This window comes from Aspergillus piperis (assembly GCF_003184755.1).
Source record: "Aspergillus piperis CBS 112811 unplaced genomic scaffold BO85scaffold_8, whole genome shotgun sequence".
Classification (NCBI taxonomy): Eukaryota; Fungi; Ascomycota; class Eurotiomycetes; order Eurotiales; family Aspergillaceae; genus Aspergillus; species Aspergillus piperis.
Window position 1 is genome coordinate 937,277 of NW_020291598.1, and position 16,545 is coordinate 953,821.

General features: G+C 49.1%; 5 protein-coding genes across 5 annotated transcripts; 3 read left to right on the plus strand and 2 right to left on the minus strand.

Annotated features, from left to right (window-relative positions):
- Positions 1-73: 73 nt before the first annotated feature.
- Positions 74-1,612, minus strand: BO85DRAFT_477664 (uncharacterized protein). Its single transcript, XM_025662844.1, has 3 exons — positions 1,542-1,612; positions 1,199-1,473; positions 74-1,142 (listed from the first exon to the last, which is right to left on the minus strand). The coding sequence occupies exons 2-3, from the start codon at positions 1,210-1,212 to the stop codon at positions 158-160; spliced, it is 999 nt and encodes a 332-aa protein (XP_025515945.1). The 5' UTR covers positions 1,213-1,473; positions 1,542-1,612; the 3' UTR covers positions 74-157.
- An 899-nt stretch (positions 1,613-2,511) lies between these two features.
- BO85DRAFT_292298 (glycoside hydrolase family 47 protein) lies at positions 2,512-4,764 on the plus strand. The gene is made up of 3 exons (XM_025655276.1): positions 2,512-3,451; positions 3,549-4,286; positions 4,341-4,764. The coding sequence occupies exons 1-3, from the start codon at positions 2,757-2,759 to the stop codon at positions 4,600-4,602; spliced, it is 1,695 nt and encodes a 564-aa protein (XP_025515946.1). The 5' UTR covers positions 2,512-2,756; the 3' UTR covers positions 4,603-4,764.
- Positions 4,765-4,823: 59 nt separating this feature from the next.
- On the minus strand, positions 4,824-6,612 carry BO85DRAFT_519911 (uncharacterized protein). Its single transcript, XM_025665087.1, has 5 exons — positions 6,237-6,612; positions 6,074-6,178; positions 5,784-6,008; positions 5,575-5,717; positions 4,824-5,474 (listed from the first exon to the last, which is right to left on the minus strand). Exons 1-5 carry the CDS (start codon positions 6,432-6,434, stop codon positions 4,973-4,975), a joined length of 1,173 nt encoding a protein of 390 aa, XP_025515947.1. The 5' UTR covers positions 6,435-6,612; the 3' UTR covers positions 4,824-4,972.
- A 1,314-nt stretch (positions 6,613-7,926) lies between these two features.
- On the plus strand, positions 7,927-9,856 carry BO85DRAFT_371229 (putative GABA permease; the record flags this gene model as incomplete). The annotated part of the gene is made up of 7 exons (XM_025655989.1): positions 7,927-8,082; positions 8,133-8,203; positions 8,252-8,365; positions 8,436-8,518; positions 8,569-8,970; positions 9,019-9,344; positions 9,407-9,856. 7 exons carry the CDS (start codon positions 7,927-7,929, stop codon positions 9,854-9,856), a joined length of 1,602 nt encoding a protein of 533 aa, XP_025515948.1.
- Positions 9,857-13,337: 3,481 nt separating this feature from the next.
- On the plus strand, positions 13,338-15,399 carry BO85DRAFT_459226 (FAD binding domain protein; the record flags this gene model as incomplete). The annotated part of the gene is made up of 3 exons (XM_025661638.1): positions 13,338-13,341; positions 13,405-15,329; positions 15,388-15,399. The coding sequence occupies 3 exons, from the start codon at positions 13,338-13,340 to the stop codon at positions 15,397-15,399; spliced, it is 1,941 nt and encodes a 646-aa protein (XP_025515949.1).
- Positions 15,400-16,545: the final 1,146 nt, after the last annotated feature.

The window sequence follows — 16,545 nt, forward strand, 5'->3', positions numbered from 1 at the left end:
GTACATTCCTTGTGCCACATGCCACCCGGAACCTAATATACGAGATATCTCCCTTCAATTTACGATCTGCCAGCTTGATGACCATACGTTTTCTTTAATCAGCAATCTCCCAAGGCAATTCAGGTTATGTCCATTCCAATATCGAGGCCTAGTTATATTAGCGGTTGAACCTAAATATCTCCATGAACTGCCTCGCCACATCCACACCTGCATCCGGATCCGGATCCTCATCCGCTTGCTGTAGGTTTGCTTCGTCAGAAACAGTATGTCTGCCCTTCTGTTTCAACCTCCTCAACCGATCCTTAGCTTCCTTCCCCACATCCGGCAATAAGATAGCTTCCCTGGCCCCCTCAATTCCCAGCCTCGCCCAGAATTCCCGAATCAATGCCGCACTAGACACATACTCGGCATCAATATCCGCATCTTCAATAGCATCCGGGAACGCCATATCAATCCCGGAGTCGTCATCATCAGCTATTTGCCCATCGCTCGGACTCCGTTGTGCTGAAATCGAATCGACTATACAGGGACCTCGCCATTCAATTTCGACAACTGTTCCGCGCACCCTCGCTGCTGGCTGAGTCTGTCGCACATCACCCACTCGAACCCGGAAGTCACCCACATCGTAAACCACACCGCCTGGCACGGTGACCGTGTGGCGATGGCACCAGAAAGGCTGGCAGGCGTAGCCAAAGTGCTGGAAAAGAGCATTACAGGATGTAAGCGGCACGGTGGTCATGACCATTGGTCCTCCTGACGGTGCAGCGGCATTAGATGGGGTGGAAGGGGTGGGCGCTGATGCGCCTGGAGCTCCACTCTGAGGAGTAGTGTTGGTGGGTGAGCCAGCTGGCGTGGTATTAACACTGGTTGCCGTGTGGTGAGTGGTTTTTTCTAGTGCTTCAGAGGTGTAGATGAAGCCGTGAGTGGAGTGAAAAGACAGTGATAGAAATTGCATATAGCGCGGTTGCACTTGGCGCTGAGATGCTGAGGCTGGAACACATGATGGCGTATCGCGCATTAGCCTGTGTTCGAGGAACCAACGGCCTACTAATGTTGGTTCGTCTGCTAGGGCTGTATGTAGGCGCTCTGTGATTGTGGCTAGCCCTGTGGATGCATTTGGATTGGAGGGGATGAAGTAGACTCTGGATAGTTGGAGTTAACATGATATGAGGATAAGTGATAATTGGTGAGCGCTTACCCTGTGATAGGCATTGTGTAGTATTTGAGTTTCCCTTGATAGATGTTGTATCTCTATGGATGGTTTTCTCTTGTCCTTGAGTAGGGCGCCTACGAAGGGTTTCACGTGCCAAGTTAAAAACAAGAGGGGTATCTTCTTGAATGCAAGAAAAGAGAGAAGTGCGGTAGATATGTGTAAGAGTCAATTGACGATGGTATGGGTTCAATTGATAGCGAGTCTGGTAGTAAGCAGGCAGCACAGGTAATTAATTCATTTGGAGAGCGATTCGTTTATGTCTAATTACACATTAGTATATTGAGCATTAGATGGGTCCGTGCTATTGGTGGAGATCATCTAGACATACCAAGAAGAATGCAATAGCAGTTTATGTTGCTTTGAGTATATCACCTACAGCTCTAGGAGGACTGATTGGACTGTCCGTGGCTTTTTCGGGCATGTGACCCGTCATGACTTGGAGACAGTGTTGACTGCCTTGGGGTCCAGGCCACAAAGGTGCAAACCGGTCAAACACTGCCCCCAAGCAATAACTTCGACCCCAACTGGCATTAACTCGCACTCCGACCTCCGACTCTCATTTCCTCCATCTTCTGTGGCTGTTCACTGGCCCACCTCAACTTCGAGTACCAACAGTAATCAATTCCTGGGCCGTCTGGGTCCTCGGGGCTCCACTCTTACATTTTATCCCCGACTCTGTCTCTGATTGAGCCACACCGAGTCCTGAGATCCGTCTAGACTTTGGTCTGGAATATCCAGGGGAACACACTTCCACTTTCTGTTCTCTACACAGTACGCGCGTATGTCTCTCCTTGCCAAGACGCGGGACAAATACTCCGGACAATGAGGCTGAGACCACAAAGGGGTCTTAGTTTTGGAGTAGTCGACGTCAAGTGGTCAAGAATAGAAAATCGCACCCACTCCAGGTGGACTAACACTCCCTATTCTGCGATGCTTGAGACCGGCCAGGGTCCAAGGGACCACTAGCTTACGCAATGGGCAGATCCTTTTGCCATATTGCTTGTTTACGCTCCGCTCGACTATTACTTACTTTGGTAAGTCTTGTTGCCAATGAACTTTTTCAGCCATTCACCCTCTCCTCTTTGCGATCAACATGCCACCCATGGCTAGGCGCTTGTAAGATGGAGCAGTAAACGCTCGGATGCAACATACCTCCACCGCAGCGCCAATGCTTATTTGCTCGCGACAACTGGGATAGAAAGACCGGACCAGGGGCGATCCTTGACAACAGGCTATATACGGTGCCCATGCCTTGTCTAGTCTGTACCAGCGTGCTGCACTTGCAAAGAACCGTCGCCTTGGTCGGTCCTTTGGTGTTCATACCCAGAACCATCCCCTCTTTTTAATCTTGTCGGCGTTAGCTCGCTGGGCCGATTACTGGTAAACCTGGCATTGAGCATGCTCACACATCTCCGATGTTACCTCTCATCTGATTAATATAACCCGTTGCTGTGATCTGCACAGCTGTCCTCTCCTTTTTGCTGTCTGCTCCTCGTTGATTTAGCGATTCTTTATCGAGTATTGTCTATAGTTTGCCGTAACCATGGCGCGACGGAGCTACCTCCTACCCACCATCATTCTCCTATGCATCACATACGCTCTTTTCTCGAGTCTACCGCCCGGTGCGAAGCCACATTACCACCATCATTTCAGAAATCCATACGACCCTCCCCCGCATAAAGAGGGTAGGATCCGTTGGCGGAAGCATGCCGAGCAGTACCCAATCTCCGATTATATCCCTCTTCCTTCGACTGCGCCATCCGCTATTCCACGAATTCAGTACAAGTTCTCTAAGGAGTCGTGGTTTGCACGATGGGGACGGGTGAAAAGGCAGCGTGCGGTCAAGAAAGCATTCCAGCACGCGTGGAAAGGGTACAGGAACAATGCCTGGCTGGAAGACGAGCTCTCTCCCCTCACTGGTGGCCACCGCGAGACCTTTGCGGGCTGGGCGGCTACCTTGGTGGATTCCCTAGATACTCTCGTTATTATGGGACTCACTGAGGAGTTTGAGGAGGCCGTGAAAGCGCTTGAGTACATCGACTTCACTACCACCAGCGCCATTCAGATTAATGTCTTCGAGACTAACATTCGGTACTTGGGCGGGCTTCTTGGTGCCTACGACTTGACCCAGGGTAAATATCCGATTCTCCTAAAGAAGGCAGTGGAAATTGCGGACATGATTTATGGATCGTTTGACACTCGCAACCGAATGCCGCAATCGAGGTGGGAATGGACCAGGTAAGACACCCAGCAGATGCCTCGGTTGTCAAGCGGTCCCCAGGTGTCGCTATGGTAGCATTATGACTCAGGCTGGGCCATGTTGACTGGGATCTAGATCTGCGGATGGTCTGAGCATTGAGCCGGGCCGAAACACCATACTTGCTGAACTCGGGTCATTGAACCTAGAATTTACGCGACTCTCTCAACTGACAAAGGACCCTAAATACTTTGATGCTATCCAGAGGATAACGGATTTTCTCGAGGATACTCAGGAGACAACCGATGTACCTGGGATGTGGCCCATGATGGTCAATGCTAAGGACTTAGAATTTGCTGATCCCCGATTCACCATCGGAGGAATGGCTGACTCGACATATGAGTACCTCCCGAAAGAGCATATGCTTCTGGGAGGGCAGACCAGTCAGTACCGTAGAATGTACAACTCCTTCATGAAGGCGTTGAAGAGCCGCCTGCTTTTCCGCCCGATGACTGAAGACGGCCGAGATATCCTCTTTGCTGGGAACCTCCGCGTTACTGGATCCTCGAGCCGAAATAATCTAGAGCCCCAGTGGGAGCATCTGAAATGCTATCTCGGAGGTACTGTCGGCATAGGGTCCAAGGTGTTCGACCGACCCGAAGAGTTGGCTGTCGCGCGGAAGTTGGTCGATGGGTGCATTTGGGCCTATGATATTATGCCGACCGGGATCATGCCAGAGATCTTGCATCTTACAGTGTGTAAGGACGATGACAATTGCCAGCTGCCTCAAAGCTCTCAGCCCACCAGCACCTCAAAGGATGGCAAAAGGTTGCCGCCAGGCGTGGCCGATATTCCTGACCCCAAGTATCTACTGCGGTATGTTTTCCGAAAATATGTGACACTTGTGTTCTCCATCTAATCCCATCTTAGACCCGAAGCTATCGAGTCGGTTTTTATCATGTACCGTATAACGGGGGACCGGTCTCTGCAGGATGCGGCGTGGAGGATGTTCCAAAATATTGACAAGATGACGCGAACCTCGTTTGGACACGCAGCCATTTCCGATGTTCGGGACCCCGAGTCGCCGCAGATGGACTACATGGAGAGTTTCTGGCTGGCAGAGACTCTGAAATACTTTTACCTTATATTTTCCGAGCCGGACCTCGTGAACCTGGACGAATATGTGTTGTAAGTTTTACGCTTCGCTCTCAAGGCCTCATATGGACATTTTGCTAAACATCTAGCAGGAATACGGAAGCACACCCTTTCAAGCGTCCAACTGCTTCGAGTACATAATGCGGTTGGGCTTTCTATTTGTGATAAACATGCATGGCGAACGGGCGTCGCCATAAGTGATTAACCTTTGACACCAGATGGTCTTTATACATATGAAAACCCATCTGATCAGTAAATAGTCTGTGAAGGCGTCATTGGTATTTTCTATGGAGTTATTCATTTATTAGAGCGCTAATCATATAGAGGCGCTATACTATACAATATATACATTTGCAAACACGAGATTAGTCCATCACCGATAGGATAGTAGTAGTAGCCCAGCACTACTACCTCCAATTAGCACCAGACATGCTCAAATCAAGATGCCTATCATACTCAATCGTATACTCCACATCCTTCCGAATCATCATCCTTGCATTCCCACCATCACTTCCAACACTGCGCTGCCCATCCATCTCAACAAGCTCAATATCAGGTTCAGCCACAGGACCTGCCTGATGCCCACCATCCAACCTCCTCGATACCCTCCACGATCTCCTCTCCTCATGATTCATATAAGTCTGTCTTCCAGACCCCGCTTTAGACGAATCGACCTTCCACGACCGCGACACTCCACTCGTACTCTCGAGATTTGAATCACCCGCCGTTCCGTAATTAGTGCTCACTGCCGCCATGAACGGCCGCAGACAGAAGATACTGCATGCCACGAGAGCGTAGTTGAGTTCGACCTGGGCCCAGATGATGGGTGTGACGACGGCTAGTGTGGGATCGGGGGAGTGGACGAGGAGTAGGATGGTGTAGATGTGGAAGACGGAGAAGATTATCAAGCTTGGTTTTGGGGTCACAGCTGTCAGTAGGGATCTGTGCTATTCGCTTTTTGTTTGGGGCTGGGTGAAACGTAGGTGTAGCTAGGAAGGATGGTACTCACGGAAGCCGAAACATGAACGCAAATCCGATGGTCAGCTTGCGCTTGAGAGGCATGAATAGTCCCCAGAGTAGGAACACGGCTAGCCCGAAGATGATCAATTCTGTCGCTATGTCTAATGCGACGATGAATTGCCAGCGTTTGGGCTTGAGAGCAAATTGTTAGTCATATTCTTCAGTAATAAGGTAGTTGCTTGTGGAAGGTGTATATACCAGGTTCACACATTGCCCTCCGGAACCCTTCCAGGGACGATTCAATTCGCAGTTCACCGCGATGATGAAAACGGCCGGTATGACCCATGCCGTGCATAGAGCGAGAGTGGCTATGGAGGCTCGGTTATGCCATTTCTGGGGCGTTAGACGAAGGTAGATGCCGCAGACGCAGCATTTAGAGATGTAGACGGTAATGAGGTAGAGAATGTCGCTGACTGTGATGAGCTAATAATCGTCAGGAAGTAATTAGTATATCTCGCAAGGTGATGGTGAGGCTGTAGTAGACGCACTGTTTGGATTTTATCCACCTGATCCTGTTCCAGAAGGTGGATTGATGTCCCGAAACCATGTGACACAGCGTTAAAGAGGAGTGCTGCTTGCACGGTTGCTACTATCTATATCTCAACCATCCTCGTTAACACAGGTATTCAAGATCCAGATCAATTGACTTACCGTCGCTCCAAGGAGAAGATAATCATCAAATGCAAACGGCGGATGGAGAGCAATTCGCACATACAATCTGATAAAGAAGCTAACGAGAGTTACGACCAAACCCAAAGCCCCAGTGATGATAATCCAAGCTCCATGATGCAAATCATCTACCACTTGAAAAGGGGGGGATTGTCCCGGCGGGACATACGGGCCGCTCATGCTATGGCAGAGGCAGGATGTGTCGATCGCCTCTCGGATCCTGGGAACAGATAAACGAAAGCAAAGACCATCATCTACGAAAAAGCTTCGACCAGGATGGTGGAGATATGCTCTTATACAAGATGGTATTGTGGCCTTTTTGCTTTTCCAGGATGCGCACTCATCGTGGCTGGTTGACTAATTTTTTCTGTGACTGAGTTAGAACCCACGCATGCGATGCAAGATACATGATGCACGTCTAGCGATATGCGTTTCTCTGGGCACACGGACCACATGCCAGGATGATAGTAGCGGGGGGAAAGTAAATTCTCCATGATTAGCCGGACAAGAGGCGTACTCTGGGAGAGATCAGCAGGTCCGTTGCCTCGTCCTGGATTGTCAGAGGATGGGTAATGTGCGTGATTATCTCTACAGCTAATCATCGAGGGGCTAACTTACTGTTTGAGGTAAAACATTGATTGAGAGACCTTGTGAAGACCAGAACCTCTGCCGATCTAGACCGCTAGATCAAGCGCTGTCAAGGGGCTGCATATCAGCCCACGTTTAAGATGACGATCTGTCAGGTGGTACAGATGGGGTTCTGACGCAGCGTGTGGCTATGCCAAAGCAAAAAGCATATTGTCCTACAATGTTATGTTTCCAAGAAGGCTCTGGTGTTTCTAGCCTGCAGATTGGTTCTAACCCTTTGGGATACAAGGATACAGACATGAAAGAACACCCCGAAATCGTGTGGTAATCAATCGAGTTGTCCTTGGCCGGTGTCTCAATTGCTCTCCCTTCCATCCTTGCTTGATCGCGATGGGCCCGAGACTGCGCTTAACAACTTTACAGAGGCATTGCTATTTACGGTAGGCGACAAAGCAAATGCAGTGGTAGTGAGGATCAGTACCAAGATCGACAATCATATTCTTCGCTTAAAGCCACAGGCCCGTGCAACTCATAGTGATGGGCACATGCTCGTGAATCGAACGTGGGAGGTTGCCTTTTCTCCCCGCGGAGACTGGCTGCCTTCCCGTCTGTCCTACCCCTTACTTGGGATTAAAATTGGGAATTCTCATCCCGACACCAAGGACATAGGGAAGCCACCATAAATATCTCGAGGTAGAAGCTCTAGGGCTTTTTGGTATTGTTTGACGGGTCTCACGTTTTGAGTCAAGGCATCAATGTCTTGGATATATCTGTCATTGTGCCCAACTGCGAGCTCGTATAGGGATCCCGAGAATCGCACAAGAAAAAGCAAGCATACTTGATCTGCGCTACGAAGCCACCAATACGCACATACAATTCCAGGATATGTTTCAGAATTGCCTTTATCTAGCATGTCGTGTCCGGCTGAAGATTGTGACGCAGCGCCACAAGAATGCGTTGACACGGATTAATTGATACCCATCTGCCTACCGGTTTAGAGAGAATAACGGCCATTGTCTGTGCCTGTAATCTCGCAGTGTCTATTCCAACTGAGATCATACACCCTTGGTCATTAGTCTTCATCATGGCCCTCGAGAGTGACAACATTGAAAGACGAATATATGTGGAAGGTTCTCAGAATGTTGAGAAAGCACCCAAGGGCCTTGTGGCCCCTAAGTACATGGGTACTATAAGAGACCAGCGCGACATGAGTGCTCTGGGCCGTGTCCAGGTCTTAAGGGTAGGATGCAATGTTCCATGCTATAGCTGCCTTATGCTAATGAAAGATAGCGAAATTTCAGATTCATCTCAATTCTTGGATTCGGCTGTACATTAATCTCCACATGGGAGGTCATCTTAACGTGAGTACTACTACAGAGATTATAGTACATTGGTTAATCTATGAGCAGGCTATTGACCAGTGGACTGACAGACGGAGGGACCGCTGGGTTGATATGGGGCTTTATCATCGTCACAGCCGGCTTCGCGCTTGTCTTTGCCAGCATAGCTGAGATGGCATCTATGTACGTCTTCAAACCCCTTGAGTATTTATTGCTCGGAAAGAGAGACAAAGCATTCTAATAAGTGATGAAGGTCACCAACATCAGGTGGCCAATATCACTGGGTATCAGAGTTCGCTCCTCGCAGGGGACAGAAGTTTTTGAGCTACATAACGGGTATGTCGAGGATATGCGCTGTCCCAGCTTAAGTCTGACAAAGACACCAGGATGGCTGTGTGCAACAGGTTGGCAATGTGCCATTGTGGCCATTGCTTATCTGGCAGGTACAATAATCCAAGGATTGATAGTGCTAAATCATCCGAATTATGAATTCGAGAGGTGGCACGGTACTCTGCTGGTTATCGCTATCACAGCATTTTCCATCTTATTCAACACATTTCTAGCCAAGAATCTCCCTATGGTTGAGGGACTGATACTCATCATTCATGTTGTGGGCCTATTTGCTATCATTATCCCACTTTGGGTACTTGCTCCGCGAAATAGCGCAAAGGCTGTCTTCACCGAATTCTACGATGGAGGCGGATGGGGAAGTCCTGGCACCGCTACTCTTGTCGGCTTGTCTACTACTATTACTTCCATGATTGGATACGATTGCTCTGTTCATATGTGTATGTGCCTCTTACACCATCGAAAGCGTGGTTCTAATACAGAGATAGCGGAAGAGATTAAGGATGCATCAGAAACACTCCCCAAAGCTATGATGTCTGCAGTGGGTGTTAATGGCATTCTTGGATTCATCATGATTGTTACCCTATGCTTTACTCTGGGAGATGTCAACAACATCTTGCAGAGTCCAACTGGATTTCCATTCATCCAAATATTCTACAACACTACCCGCAGCTACGCGGCAGCAAACACTATGGCAGCTATACTCGTCATCACACTGACCGCCAGCACAATCACCGAAGTAGCCACAGCATCCCGCCAACTGTGGTCATTTGCGCGAGACCAAGGACTCCCATTCTCGTCTTTCTTTGCATATGTAAGTACTATTATACCACAGCTACTAGTACCAGTTTTAGTGACTCACGAATCAATGCACAGGTCACTCCCGGCTGGAATATACCTCTAAACTCTGTCCTCGTCTCACTAGTCGTTACTGCGCTTTTAAGTCTCATCAACATCGGGTCCAACCTAGCTCTGAACGCCGTTATCTCATTAACAATAACGTCGCTCATGTCAGCTTACATCCTGTCCATCGGGTGTGTTCTGCTAAAGCGACTGCGCGGTGAAAAGCTCCCACCGCGACGATGGTCGCTCGGCCGGTTCGGGATGGGCATCAATATTGCTAGTCTCGCGTTTCTATTTCCGATATTCGTCTTTTCGTTTTTTCCCCTGACAAAGACTGTGGATGCGCATAGTATGAACTGGAGTGTCGTTATGTACCTGGCAATGGTTGGGTTTGCATCGGTGTATTATTACTTCTGGGGGAGATACCAGTTCATTGCACCAGTGGCATTGGTAAAGAGGGACATTGATTTGAATGACATGTGAGGGCTGAGTGACAGTGTATAGCAGTACGCTTGTTTTGTATATGATACAGTCGTCTAATAACTACCGTGTGTACATACATCCAACGTAAGAACCTTAGATCGAGCGTTCAACCATTTATCTAAAGGAACACGAGTACAAAATGAGCCTCGTTCCATACGCAAGAAAAAAGTCGCAGCCATCTAATGAACATCACTCACTTCCCACCATACTCCCACACAAACAACAACAAGACACTAAAAACCAACTATTACTAGACATTAAAACGGACCAAAAAGCGGCCCAGTCCAGGGTAAACCCCGGCAATTGGGTATCCATCTCACCCACGGAAATGCTACCTGCGTGACCAATGCACACACACAAAAACTAGTAACTACTACCTCCGCGCAAGAAACAACACACACACACACACAATCACAGATCAACCGGAGCTATCTAGTCCACGGAACAAACATGCCAATACTTACATCATCAGACAGGGATGTATTTACCGCTTTCTCAGCCTTGAAACACGGCCAGTCAGTCTCTGTCGGGCACATCGGGACGGAATGAATACCTGATCGGTTACCATCCCTGCCGTGTGTCTGAGAGTGTGTTCTAATGTGTAACCGTGCGCGCGCGGCGTCATAGCCTCTTCAGAAATGGGACGGGTTAGAGGCTTACGGACGATCCAGGAGTGTCGATTACACCTGATATTTATAACAAAAGGTGTAGTAGATTAGAAAAGGACTCATACTTGCAAGATAGAGGCATACCAAACAAGATGAGCAGCGAGAACAACACAAAAAAGTACGGAGACACAACGTACTTTCTAACCCACGCCAACCCATAACAGTAGAGACCGTCGCATCAAAGGAACCCACCCACACACCCGATTTAGTCACTAGTCAATAAATAACTAGCTAGCTAACTGACTAGTTAGTTCTATCTAGTAGATAGTAGCCTCTTCCCGTCCAGCCCCAGAGCCTTGGGTTCTAGCTCGATCAGATAAGCCCCCCTCCCCGCTGGGTATGTGTGCCGAAGGGGGTTGGTTGGTTGGTTGGTTGGGTGATGCTGATTGCGTAACGCGAACCCAGGCAGGCCCAGACCAAGTGTGTCTGTCTGAGGACTCGGCTGACTTTTCCGACCAAAAGAGGGAGCGCAATACTATTCGGCTTTCATCTGCTGCTACATCGGACTCTCCGACGATAGCATATTCTGTCTGTGTGTGTGTGCCACCCCCTTACAGGATAAACATGAGCCAGAGGCAAATGTTTGTATGAATGAGTGAATGCACGGGGCCACTCGTAACTCCGTAATTCCGGAGTCCGCTGCATCATATTGTGTAATCTGATCATACAGCTAGTCTCTTCTTCCTCTCCTAATCTTCATTCTTCCCCAGCCCGCTATGGAGAACGACGGGTCATGCCAAGTTCCAGAACGTTTTGGTGTGGTGCTAGTTGTGTTCTGGAAAGTGAGGAGGAGCTATTGAATTTAGCGCTACTGATGATGGTGTTATTATTGGGAATTATGAGCAGCTTTCGCTGGGAAAAAGGGCAATGTACTCCGGCGGGAAAGGAGGTTCCCCTTTCATTTTAATACATTACTCAAGGAGGTAAAATTCATATCTGATTGATTGATTTGATTGATATGGTGAACGCGTCGGCCGATGTCGGAATGTGCCCCACTCGGAGGCCCGGGTGACCTGTCACATGCGGTTACACGGGTTCTGGTGAACGAATGGCTTTGTTTGTCATAATGTATACGGTGTGGATTGGTTGAGGGTTGAGCAGTACACATTTTTGGTTGCGTGTATGTTGAGAACAAAAGGAAACATTAGACTTTTACTCGTGATGGGTTGGGGTTACTGTCATGGTAAATGGGAAGGAAGGGAAGGAGAGCTATCAGCCGAGGTGGGATGACACACGGATAACCGGACACAGAACGCGACAAAGTTATCTGATCCGTATCCAGACTAGCCACCGATCACGTGAACGGTCAGCGGTATGTGCAACCCGAGACGGTTGTTGTTCCCTCATCCTGAGAGAATATGGGGAAAGCTATAGGGACGGTGTCGGAGCGAGATCCCGATGGGGTATTCCATGATTGTTCAATAATATCGGACAGCTTGATAGCATTGAAAGAGGAAATAACCAGACAAGTGTGCTTAACCGAGGACCGATCCTTGCCTTGAAGGTGGGTGAGACCGGATCAGATTAGATCGGTAACGTAACTCGGCTGTTGCAATGTTACGTACCGGTACGAGAGGAATTGGGAGATTGCCGCTGTCAGGCCACTTGCAATGGCCGGATGAACGATCTGAATGCGGTCGTGGCAAGTGATCACAGGCAGTTCTGGGGGTGGGGGAAGCAATGGCTGATTAGTTAGGAAGATGGTAAATATCTCACGCAAGCCTGATATCATATCCAACCCGGGATAAGGAATCCATCCAGCTAGGCTGGCAGGGCAGTCCATTCATTTGTCTCCAATTACTACCAGGTCAAGTAAACTGTCCCGCTAGCTGCAGATCGGGCTGCCAACTCGACTGTTTCCCCGCGGGGGTCTCAACCCTGAGATGGTCTGATTGGTGAGAATGAGTTTGTAGTCACCGGAGTACATGGAAGACCTTATCAGAAGAAGACCAAAAGATGTGTCAAAAGATTCCAGGCTCAAACCCCTTCTTTGAGGGTAGAAAAGGCAAATTGCCTTTACGTGGGATAAACGCTTCCGTCGGTCATGGACAAGACGGGTAAAGTAAGTTACAGACAGACGGTAATGACGGGAGGTTCACCGACGGGGGGCGAGTGGCAAGTCCGACCGTGGATTTCGTACCAGTTATTCATGATTGAATAATGATTGTGTGCGACAAAACAAGTCCGTCTTCTCTTCTTCATGGCTACTTTTTTTTCCCACTTTACTCCCCTCCAGCCCGGCCACTTATCTGATTCTTTTTTCGCACGTGCTTGAAATCCACTTCATCCCCCAGCTGTCTTGACTGGAATCACAGCTATAATAAAAAGACTTAACTCTTCCTCTCACACCCACCCGGTCGGACTACCGGAATCCTCCGTACGCCAAAAAGGACGCCAACAGGCGAAAGGATTCCGACTAAGTAGCGACTAAATCGCCCACCATCTGATGTGCATCGTCGTCTAGTCTATCGGAACCGTTATCCCGGTGCCGTCTGCCCCAGGCGAACTGATTTCACCCCCATTCTTCGACCATTCATCATCATCCTCACCCACTGCTGACCTGTTCTCTCCGATTGCTGCTGGTCTGATTCGGGTCTCCATCACGGTTGCGGTGTCCACTAGCTGACCCGATCCACTGGCCTTCTTTTCCAATTCCCCTTTTTGTGGCTCTTCTTTCCTACATTTGACCAGCCATTATCTTGCGATTGCGTGGTCTTCGACTTTTGTCTGCTATCCTCTCTTCCTCTTCGCCAATTCCTCTGGGTTGGCGACTTATCACCAATTGTCGTATCTTCCGCTGTCATAGAACCGCAATGGGTATGGTTAATAATCTCTCTCGCTCATGTCATTGACAATTGCTGATATCAATTCTCTGAACAGTTCACGCCGTACTTCCTCCACCGCCGCCGTCGAGGCCTGTGACGTCGCGGACGTCACTTGTTCCTAATGTGGAGCATGCGATCGTTCCCCGGTCGTCTACCTCCCACCCTGACAATCCGGTTCCAGAGGAGCCTCGTGGCGTTCGATCGCTCTCGATAACCGATGTGAACTTCAGTGTCTCCACTCCATCATCGCCAGAGACGGATACTACCGGTTCAGGGACAAGCTCGGGTGTACAGACCCCTGCCACTGAACTCCAATCCGAAGCCGAAGATTCCACCCGCGATGGCTCCGAAAAGCAACGACGAGCATCCACCGTGCTCATTTCTCAGAACTCTGATGATATGAGACGCATTCTGGAGAACGTGGGATCTAGCGGTACACAGAAGCTTCAGCCACTTTGCTGCGGTGGTGGATGCTGCCGCAGCAAGCCCTTGGTCAACTTCACTCCTCCACTGGCTGGAGTGAAGGCCATTACTCCTCCGGATAACAAGGCCTACCAATGCCTGAAGCTCAATGTCGATTATCTCACCTTGGACAGCGAGTTGAGCAACGTTGCCCCTTTACCCGAGAAGACTGTCTCCTTTTCGTCCGTCCCAGGCTACGCAGTAGATGTGCAGCTGGGTCCGGCAGACCATCCTCCTTCTTTCGTCCAGCCTCACCCACCGTACAATGTCTACCGGGCGCCCTTGTACCATGCGCGCGAGCTGACAGGGTCAGGTGCGGAGAAGAGGACGTATCACTTTGACATCGACGTCACCGACTACCCTGCAGAGAGTGGAAACGTCGATTTCATTGTGGGCGGCGCCATTGGAGTGTGTCCTAAGAACAAGGAAGAGGAGGTTGATGACATCTTTGACCAGCTTGGTGTTCCCAAGTTTCTCCGTGATAAGAAGATCGTCGTGCGCACTGAGAAAGGCCGCTGGCCTACCATCTGGGGTGACGACCAGCCCCGGGAATTGATCACCACCCGGCGGGAACTGCTGAGCTGGTGCTCCGATATCCAGAGTTATGCTCCCAACAAGGCTCTGTTCCGCCTACTCGGCGAATATGCCAGCGATCCTAGCGAAAAGAAGATTCTCTTGTTCCTTTCCTCTGCCCAGGGCCAAGGTGCTTTCTGTGACCTGCGCACCAGCTCCCACGTCACCGTCTCCCAGTTGCTTCACGCATTCCCTTCCTCTCACCCTCCCTTGGATCACCTTCTCTCCGTCCTGAACACCCTCATGCCTCGCTTCTACTCCTTGTCTCAAGATCCGCTTCTATCGTGCAAGCAGAAGGGCTCCGTGACACGGCGTGTGATCGAGGTTGCGGTCACCGTGGCCGAGTCTGAGGACTGGAAGGGAGGCCTCCGTACTGGTGTGGGATCTGGATACCTCGAGCGCGTTGCACGTCGATTGATTGACGCTGAGAAGAAGGGCATCGACCCGCAGACCCTTGACCTCCACGTACCCATGTTCCGAGGCCTGATGGCCAACCCTCTAGCCAAGCGGTTCGCATCGGATGGCCCCATGCTGCTTATCGGAGCGGGTGTCGGCATTGCTCCATTCCGCGGTTTCGTGCAGCGACGCCTGCAGTCCGCCAATTGTGCAAACAAGGTCTGGGTGCTGCAGGGTGTTCGCGACTCTTTGCTGGACGAGCTCTACCGCGGCGAGTGGGGTGTGGAAGAAGAGAAGGTGCGAACAGTTGTGCAGAGCCGTCGCGGCGAGAGCAAGTACGTTCAAGAGGAGGTCCGGAACCAAGCTGATCTGGTCTGGTACGTGATCAACGCTTTGGACGGGCGTGTCTTTGTCTGCGGTAGCGGAAAAGGCATGGGTGAGGGCGTTGAAGCCGCCCTGGTCGACGTAGCCATGGCCAAGGGCAACCTCAACATGGAAGAAGCGACGTTGTTCTGGGAGAATAAGAAGGAAGCTGGACAGTACATTGCCGTAAGTTTGATCTGCTACTGCTACTCCATTGTTAAACTGAAACTAACCCCTGAACCAGGAAACATGGTAACTCGTATGAGCAATATACGAAGCTAGCCAAATTGACTTTGGCTTTACTGCGCCATACTGTGCAGTCTAAACGCGGTGACTTTGCATGACAAGCTCACAACATACATGCTTTTTTGCATGTGACATCTTTCATTTCCATTCGAATCTGTATGACATTGATCATCTTGCCGGGTATCTTGATTTTAATATTGCTTTAGCGGGAATGGTTTTTGCTTGTTTTGTTTTCGATATCTTTTGTTATTCTTGTATCTACGGTTGATCCGGGATTACCATCGAAGAACGGGATGGGCATGATAGATTAGTACTTACCTGGTAGCGATACCTAATATATGGGTTGTGTACAATTGACAGAAGCATGAGTAGAGTATAAGTAAGCAGCCTAGCGAGATGTCATTGGCATGTAGTTGAGTCCGTCTTAGTGGCCTCTGGTGATGGCCTTGGTGACGAATATAAAAATGTATTCCATAGCTGATGTACTCAAGGTACTCGCTCTTTCTCATCTTCATCTTGTTACTACTAGTAGTATTACTATGAAATAATTTCGCTCAAGTGAACCCATAATTATGTTGATCTGCTTCTACTTACGACCGGCACTGCTTATAGTACAAATATATATATATATGAAACATTTCCACTGAACACCAACTACCGTAACCACAACCACCACCACTACTACTTCGTACCTATCTCCATCTCACCACTTGAAAGCATCAATTATCATATGAAACCAAATCGACCTAAAGCAGCAAGCAATCTCACCCCCCCTCCCCCTTTCAGCTACGTTACTAACAGTTACTCGCTGGAAACGCCCAGTTGCCCGTGTGGTGCGATGAACAAGTTTCATTGCCATGTATGTCACAACAATCACTATACTTTTAAATGCTGATACTATTGATGATGGAATTCAATAAATGTATATATATATGAGGTTATTAGAAAGTATTATCGTAATTATAACCGAACTCGGCCCAGAAGAAGTCACAGACACTTCCGTACCACACCCTAGCGTTTTTATCAACCCTAACTAGTAGATACAGGCGGTATGTCTTCGTGGAGATTGAATCTATGTATATATTTATATATAGTATATACAGAATAATAAAGTAAAAACCTCAGAACTTCTTATTACACCCGGTTTAGAAACAGC

What these genes read in the sequence shown, in the direction of transcription:
- BO85DRAFT_519911 (XM_025665087.1), bottom strand. Translation starts at nt 6,434, where the DNA reads ATGAGCGGCCCGTATGTCCCGCCGGGACAATCCCCCCCTTTTCAAGTG. An exon ending in ATCTTCTCCTTGGAGCGACG is followed by an intron (nt 6,179 to 6,236) that starts GTAAGTCAATTG and finishes GTTGAGATATAG; the next exon opens with ATAGTAGCAACCGTGCAAGC. An exon ending in AGGTGGATAAAATCCAAACA is followed by an intron (nt 6,009 to 6,073) that starts GTGCGTCTACTA and finishes GACGATTATTAG; the next exon opens with CTCATCACAGTCAGCGACAT.
- BO85DRAFT_292298 (XM_025655276.1), top strand. Translation starts at nt 2,757, where the DNA reads ATGGCGCGACGGAGCTACCTCCTACCCACCATCATTCTCCTATGCATC. An exon ending in TCGAGGTGGGAATGGACCAG is followed by an intron (nt 3,452 to 3,548) that starts GTAAGACACCCA and finishes ACTGGGATCTAG; the next exon opens with ATCTGCGGATGGTCTGAGCA. An exon ending in GACCCCAAGTATCTACTGCG is followed by an intron (nt 4,287 to 4,340) that starts GTATGTTTTCCG and finishes ATCCCATCTTAG; the next exon opens with ACCCGAAGCTATCGAGTCGG.